At 52.4% G+C, this 7,868-nt stretch overlaps 1 protein-coding gene across 1 annotated transcript; it reads left to right on the plus strand.

Annotated features, from left to right (window-relative positions):
- Positions 1-5,928: 5,928 nt before the first annotated feature.
- LOC130830880 (trem-like transcript 4 protein) lies at positions 5,929-7,593 on the plus strand. The gene is made up of 3 exons (XM_057698187.1): positions 5,929-6,388; positions 7,063-7,120; positions 7,314-7,593. Exons 1-3 carry the CDS (start codon positions 6,088-6,090, stop codon positions 7,591-7,593), a joined length of 639 nt encoding a protein of 212 aa, XP_057554170.1. The 5' UTR covers positions 5,929-6,087.
- The last annotated feature ends 275 nt before the right edge of the window (positions 7,594-7,868 follow it).

Below are 7,868 nucleotides of genomic sequence, written 5' to 3' on the forward strand. Positions count from 1 at the left end.
CTAGGTCAGAAAGGTTTTATGGGCACTGGAGGGGACAGGAGAGAGGAGGCAAAGTTTGAATTCTAGCAAGAACGTGTAGGGAAGGTCCCTGGCAAAGGAGTGGGAGAAGGAAGCTTGGAGCAAAGAGATCAGGGGTCCTCAGAGGGGCTGGTGGGAGGGATGGGTCAGTGGTCACAGGTGAGGAGAGAAGGGAACACAGGAGCCAGGAGAGCTGGCATCATCTCTGCACCCTCACCATCCACCTGTGGACACTAGAGAAACATCAGTGTGAGTAACAAGTAAACAGATGACAGACCCTAACATCTTTTCCTTTAGCAAGTGTTAACACTTTTAAGATTTAATTAATTAATTAATTTTTTTCTGTAGTGCTGCACGGCTTGTGGGATCTTAGTTCTCCGACCAGGGATTGAACCTGGGCCCTCGGCAGTGAAAGCGCGGAGTCCTAACCACTGGCTCATCAGGGAATTCCCTAAGATTTAATTTTAAAAGGTTGCAATATACAATAAAAGAGAAAGAGATGACAGAGACAGAGAGAGTTAAAGATTGATGAGGACCGCAGGCCTGTGCGGTGTGGATGTGTAATTCCAGTTGCAGCCACTGGGGGCTCTGTGGCCTAACACCTGCGCTGGGAGCTCCCTGTACAGAGTTAAGGACTGACTTGGGAATTTGAACCTATCAAGGGGAATTGATTCTAGGTCCACGGCTTTGCCTCGCCCCCCAACTCCTGCTCTCCTGCTCCCCACTCCGCCTCGGTGCAGTGGCCTCCTCCGTACAGTAAGAGTGAGCAGAGACCGAGAATAAGGGCAACGGGACAGAGAAAAGGAGGACACAATAGGGACATCGGCTGTGAGTGCCGAAGGGTCCACAGGTGGGAAAGCAGGATGGAGCTTCAGACGGAGGAGAAACCCTGGGGACAGTGCCAAACGCCCTCTCGCACAGCATTAGTTTCCAAGTCGTGTTCCTTGGGCCTCTCTCTTCTTTCTCACAATAGATTCATGAAGGAGGTATTGCTCTTCTTTCTCACATACGAGGCCCAGAAACGCCAGTGACCTGCTCAAAGTCGGACAATGAGGGAGTGATGTAACTAGACCAGGCTGCTTGACTTCCGGCCGGACCCGCCTTTCAGCTAAAGTTGGGCCCACAGACAGGACAGGAAATAGACTCGCATGGCATGCATAGAACCCCCTCTATGAACATAATTACACACCACACAGGGGACGCACCCTCCTGAGGGGAAGAGGGGGGCCCCTGGCTGGCATAAAGGTGTGTCACCGTGTGTAGCAACTCTTTCCCATGATGGTTTTCCCCTTGTCTGGTCACTGCCACCATGGGGCAGGGCCACCTCCTTCCGCAGCCCCGAGCTTGCTTTTTGCCCACGTTTTCCTATCTCTGTGTTCCTCCAGCCTGCGGTCGGCTCTGAGCTGTTCTCTGCTGTGGCAGCTTGGATCCTCTCTCCCAGAAACAGGAAGCTCTCTGAGGGTGGGATCTGCCCTTTCTCTGCCCTGTGGCTTCCCCACCAGTAGGAGTGGGGTGAGGACCCTCCGCAGAGAGTCGGGGGCTGGGGCACCCCATGGGAGGACTCTGCTGGAACAGTCTGGATCCTGGCCCTCCTCTGGAGCCCCCAGGTATGGGAGCTGGAGGGAGGGAAGCCTGGGCTTAGGGTGGGGCTGGCCCTGTTCCCAGGGCCTCACAACAGCCCCGGCACAGTTTGAACTTTTGCAGAAGGGGCTGGCATGTATCACTGTGGTGGGATTTGGGGCTTCTTCAGAAGTGTCCTCAGGAGATGGGAGCAAGGAGCCACTCTCGCACTAACAGGGCAGGATGCAGACAGCAGTCCTGTCGGAGGGCGTGGTGTGGGGGGGGCTTGGACCCTCTGTCCACCTTCTGAGAAGGGAACTCAGCAGTTCACACCTTCTCCTCCCAACCTCTCAGGAGCCTGGAGAGTTTGCCAGGAGAGCCTACATCATGTTCCCAGGGAGTTCATCCCTTCTCACCTCCCGGAACGGGTCTGGGCTCAGGCTAGAGCTCAGTTTCTCTGTCTGTAAAATGGGCATATTCTGCCTTTTCTCCCATCCATTTTGGGCTACTCAGTTACCTCCCTTTGGGGCTTCTTGCCTGTGCCCCCTACTCTGAGGACCTCAGCAGCCCAGGACACTGGGGCCAAGTGGACCTAGGTTCCTTTCTCCCTACCCCCCTCGACCAACACAGATGGCGCTGATCAGGGACAGCTCTGATTTCATTCCAGGAGGACCCGACCCCACACCTACTAGCTTAGCTCAGCATTGGCTCAGTGTCTTCCACATCCTGGGAAGGTTAATATTCATCAGCCCTTTTATTCGTCTGAGAGTTCCGTAAGGTGGACCTCGGCAGTCCCATGGTTACCAGTGAGGAAACTGATGGAACGTATGCCAGGATCATGTACCCAATTGTCTCCCTCAGATCCTGTGCTTTCCAGCACCTGCCCACAGATGGGCCTCGAGGTGGGAGCTCAATCTGGGTGGGCCAGGTGGGCCCTGATCATGGCAGAGCCATAGGACCAGGCTGGGAAGCCTGGGCTTCTTGGGGGAAGCACTTGGGAGCCATGGTGGCTCTTGAGGAAGGGAATGGTTGGAGCTATGTTTAAGGGACCCTGCATTGGGAGAGGAGGGGCTGCTTGCAGGGCAGGTGGCTCACACTGTCTTTGATGAGGATCTGGGGAGGAGGGGGTAGGGAATCCAGGGACCCCCTCAAAAGAGCTGGACACATTTGCAGGATTGTTTCTATTCACTCTGGGGGCAGAGTGAATAGAAACAATAAAGGACTGATGTATATGCAGGTTTGCTTGCTTGTTTTGGAATGTGAGACAGGACATCCAGGTTCTAGCTCAGTCAGCCCCAATTGCCCGTATATCATAGCGTATCATCCAGTTTCAAAAGCTCTGTTGTTGTTAAATGATGAGTGTCTGTTTTGTCTACTTGGGCCCATTTGTCATGTGTTTTGGGGGATAAGAGTGTATAAGTATTCCGGGGCTCTCAATCTATGAATTAAGCTTGTCTTGATTTTCAGTTAAAGGAGCCCATTTTGCTCTCCTAAGCGGTGAAGCTGTTCATAAAAAGCCAGACGTGAATAGGAAAATGTTGCAGCATTCCTTCAGCAGATAAACACCAATTAGGGTTTCTATATTTCACTGTTACTTTTATTAATATTACATGCCACTCTGAGCAGGGGACAGCTGAACCCAGCCTAGAATAGCTGACCCTCAGCCAACTCACAGATGCATGAGAAAGAATGAATGAAAACTGTCTCAAGCCCTGAGTTTTGGGGTAGTTTGTTATGCAGCATTATTGTAGCAATAGCTGACTGAAATACCATAGCAGTTTTATCAATTCGTCATAGGTTCACCTGGGAGTAACAAATAATAATAATAATAACGTAAAGCAACACAGTTTCTTCTCTCTCTCAAAAAACAAAACAAAACAAAACAAAACAAAACAAAACAAAACAAAACAAAGATTAGAGAGAGGGAATCCAAGGCTAGCAAAAATTAACTCCAGAATACCAGCTCCAGAATCCTTCCATCTTATTGCTCAACCGTGTGGAGCATCTATTACCCAAGTTACCACATAGCCCTAGATGGCTGTTAGGGTTCCAGTCATCACATGTTCATGCTAGGTAATAGCATAGAGGAAAAAAAAGATAAAAGAGATTATACCTGGAAGGTTTCCACAAGGTGTTATGAAAAGCACAGAGATCACTTCTGTTTACAAATCATTTCCAAATCTGTGTCACAAGACCACATCCAGGTTCAAAGGACTTCCTAGGTGGCTCGGTGGTTAAGAATCCACCTGCCAATGCAGGGACATGGGTTCGCTCCCTGCTCCAGGAAGATTCCACATGCCGTGGAGCAAATAAATCTGTGTACCACAACTATTGAGCCTGTGCTCTAGAGCCCGTGTGCCACAACTAGTGAGCCCGTGTGCCACAACTACTGAAGCTCGTGCGCCTAGAGCCCGTGCTCCACAACAAGAGAAGCCACTGCAATGAGGAGCCCACGCACCACAATGAAGAGTAGCCCCTGCTTGCTGCAACTAGAGAAAGCCCGTTTGCAGCAATGAATACCCAGCATAGCAAAGAAATCAATTAAAAAAAAAAAAAGGAGACTGAAGAACTTAGCCTTTGGTGGGGACACATTGCCATAAAGATAAATTCAAGATTCTTTTCCTGCGGGTGGAGGAAAAAAGAAAACTCTTTCTTTCTCTCTCTCCCTCCATCTCTCCTTTCTTTTTCTTTCTTTCTTTCTTTCTTTCTTTTTCTTTCTTTCTTTCTTTCTTTCTTTCTTTCTTTCTTTCTTTCTTTCTTTCTTTCTTTCTCTCTCTCTCTTTCTCTCTCTCTCTTTCTTTCTTTGTCTTTCTTTCTTTCTTTCTTTCTCTTTCCTTCTTTCTTTCTTTCTCTTTCCTTCTTTCTTTCTTTCTTTCTTTCTTTCTCTTTCTTTCTTTCTTTCTCTCTCTCTCTTTCTCTCTCTCTCTTTCTTTTTCTTTCTTTCTTTCTTTCTTTCTTTCTCTTTCTTTCTTTCTTTCTTTCTCTCTCTCTTTCTTTTTCTTTCTTTCTTTCTCTTTCCTTCTTTCTTTCTTTCTTTCTTTCTTTCTTTCTTTCTTTCTTTCTCTCTCTCTCTCTCTCTCTCTCTCTCTCTCTCTTTCTTTCTTCTTTCTTCCTTCCTTCTTTCTTTTCTTGGTACTCAAATATTCACTCTATCAAAAAGTCATGCTTTGTCCAATTTGAAAACCCACTGTATTGAAAGTACCAGTGTGTGTGCAAGTGAGAACATTCCAGTTGCCCACAAATCCGAAGACATGGAGTGCCCTGCAATTGTGTCTCGGCTGTTCTCCAATAGAACAGGGTGGGGGTTCCGGGATTCCCAGTGTTTAGTTCTGCCAGGTGCCTGGGAGTACAACCAACCGAATCCAATTTAGACAAGATCCTAAGTAGCTTTAACACATTGTTTCCTGTTTATTGACACCACAGTCAGTGTCCACTACAGTATAGAAGGGAAAGGTCATTTGCATTCAACACTATATAGCACCTTTGCCTAATGCTCACAAACCTACCCATCAAATAGACCATTAAGAATTAAATTATAAAGTCGTCGGTATTTTGGTATTTAATATTGTGCTACACATCTGGGGCAGATTACAGTGGTGGTAAGTAGGGGAACTGGTTGGTGGCGGGGGGTGGGGTGGTGGTGTGGATGGCCTGGGAATGCTTTACGTGGTTCCTGTTTATTATAAAAAAGCCAAGCTCACACCACCTGAAAATCACCACGAGACCCATTCTCAGGAGCAGAGAGAGGCAGGGAGGGAGGTGTGTCTCTGTCATTTCAACCACACACCCTCCAGGCCCATGAACTCTCTGCTCTCCCTGGGAACCAGAGGAGGGTAGGGGCTGGTCAGACCCCCTGAACCCCAAGCAGCCTTGAACCTGTCCTTTTTCTGGGGTATTGAGCATGGGAGGAAAGCCAGGGTAGGGAAAGAAGGAGCACGGAGAGGGGAGAGGAAGTACGCGTTTGGGTGGGGGTGGCATGGGCAGGAGGACCCGAGCAGCAGCCCCAGTGCCTGGGCTGCTGGGCTGGGCAGGGCTGAGGCCCCGGCAGGGCAGAGATGCTCTCAGCAGCTGGAGATTCCCCAGGGGGCCCTCACCCTCCCCAAGGCCCACAGAACCCGCCCTGCAGGCCTCTCACTTAATCAAGGCCTTTCCTTTCCCAATTTTGCCCCTTAATGTGCTGGGGTATCTGCCCAGCATCACCCCAGACCCCACTCTACACGGCCCAGCCCAGGGAGACGGCACCATGGCCCCAGAAGCCTCACACCTGCTGCTGGTCCTGCTGGTGCTCCTGGCTGCAGGTGAGGGGAGAGAGAGTTGAAGGGGCAAAGGGAGGTAAGGACAGGTGTGATGGGGTGGAAGGTGTAGGTGAGCAGGTGTGGTGCTGGCGTATGAGGGTTGTTTAGGGTCAGGCTTGGGGTGAGGGGATGCCCCATCGCTCAGCCTGACGTGGGGGCTTCTTCTGCAGGTTCCTGGAGACAGAGACTAGAGGGGACGCTGATTCGGAGGAGGATGGTGGGGCAGACACTCTCAGAGAGCTGCAGATACTCCAACAAAATAGAACATCCGTATGAAGCCAAAATCTGGCGTCAGATAAAAGCATCTAAGTCCATCTGGTTAGTCTCCACTTCCAAGCCCAGGACGTTGGCCCAGGACTCTTGCTACACAATCTGGGATGACCCTAGCTCTGGCTTCACTAATGTCAACATGGCTGAGCTCAAAGGGAAGGCTTCAGGAAGCTACCAGTGTGCAGCCAAGGGTTCCAAAGGTGGCATCATTCCGTACAAGAAAATCCACCTGCTGGTGTTCCCAGGTGAGCTCTTTGCTGAGGGAAGGGGCCTTCCCGGGGTGTCCAGGGACATAAAGCCACTCGCCCCCCTTCCCCAGCCCCCCTCACCCCAGATCCCACCAGCTTCTCGCTCCCTCCCACTCTGACTGTGGGCAGTCGGGTCCCCAGTCCCCAGATTCAGGCTGTCACCTCCATCCTTGGGTGTGCTGGCTCAACAGGTAGAAGCTACCACCGGGGGTCCACTGGGTGTCCACATGCTGGCTCAGACACAGCCTCATCCCCTCCTGGAGCTGGCTACCCCGTGTGGGCGCAGGGGGGTCTGGGTGAGGCCCTATGGCCTAGGGTCTCCTGCAGGCTGGACAGGCTTGTTGTGCTGGGTCTGAAGCAAGATCAAAAGGAGCTGGGCCTTTGGGACAAGCGCCTGTGCTGTCTCTACAGGAGCCCGCTCCCCCGACCTCTCCCTGCCCTTAGAGGGAACTCAGCCTGAGGCTTCTCTCTCTGCACAGGCCTCCCCCGGCCCCTGCCTCTCTCTTCCCACCAGCTGTGGGAGAGGATCCTCCCCTGGGGCCCCCGTTGGCCTGAGGGACCCTGAGGGGCTGGATCTCGACGCTTCCCTCTTCCTCTTAGGACTTTGGGGGCTGGCCCACTCTCCCTCTGGGGACTGTAGGTGCTCATCGCCTTTTCTGTGTTGTCCTCAGTCACACTTGCTTTTTCCGTGACAACCAGTCCAAGCTCCACCAGTGACTCCGAGCACAGGTAGGCCTGGGGTCTCATCAGAAGGGAGGGGTCTGGGAAGCGCTGGGCACGTGACTTCTGTGGCCTCTGACTCAGGAAGCGGGGGGCCGGCGCAGGCATAAAGGTCTGGAAGGGGTCCCGGTCTCAGCGCGGAGCTGGGCTGGCGGGGGAGGGGGCGGGGTCTAACCGTAAACCTCCAGCACGATGGAAGCAGGAAGCAGCTACGTGGCAGGAGTGACGGAACCTCCATCCGCGCTGATTTCACACGTGAGGCAGATGAGGTTTGTCCCCGGTCACTTGGCTACTTCAGGAAGAGTCTCCATGGGCACCTCTGGGTGCTGCCCCCCCAGGTTTGCCGCTTGCAGATCTGGGTGTCTTCCCCCTGTACCCCAACGGGTCTGCTTGTACCTCCGGCTCCAGTGGTTCTCTGCTCTCACTCCAGCCCAATCTGTCTGCCACCACCCCTCTTGGCAGGGTCATTCCTGTCCCCATGACCAATGGACTCTAGTCCCTTCCCGGTCCCTTAGAAGCCTCTGACTCTCGGGATGCCTGGTTCCCCAGACTGGGCTCAAAGCAGTGTATTCCGCACAAGTCAGAGGAACTCTAGCTAGTGCCCCACATGCTGGCACCCTGGGCCCACTGCTCCTTGACAGTGGTCTGGGCGGGTCAGGTACAGAATCAGGCTTCAGCTCCACGAGTCCCGGGACCTGCACTCGGGGGGGTGCCGGAGGCAGCGATCCCCCCAGCCTGGGTCGTCCCTGCTTCTCCT

The sequence above is a fragment of the Hippopotamus amphibius genome, chromosome 11 (assembly GCF_030028045.1).
Source record: "Hippopotamus amphibius kiboko isolate mHipAmp2 chromosome 11, mHipAmp2.hap2, whole genome shotgun sequence".
In the NCBI taxonomy this organism is placed as follows: domain Eukaryota; kingdom Metazoa; phylum Chordata; class Mammalia; order Artiodactyla; family Hippopotamidae; genus Hippopotamus; species Hippopotamus amphibius.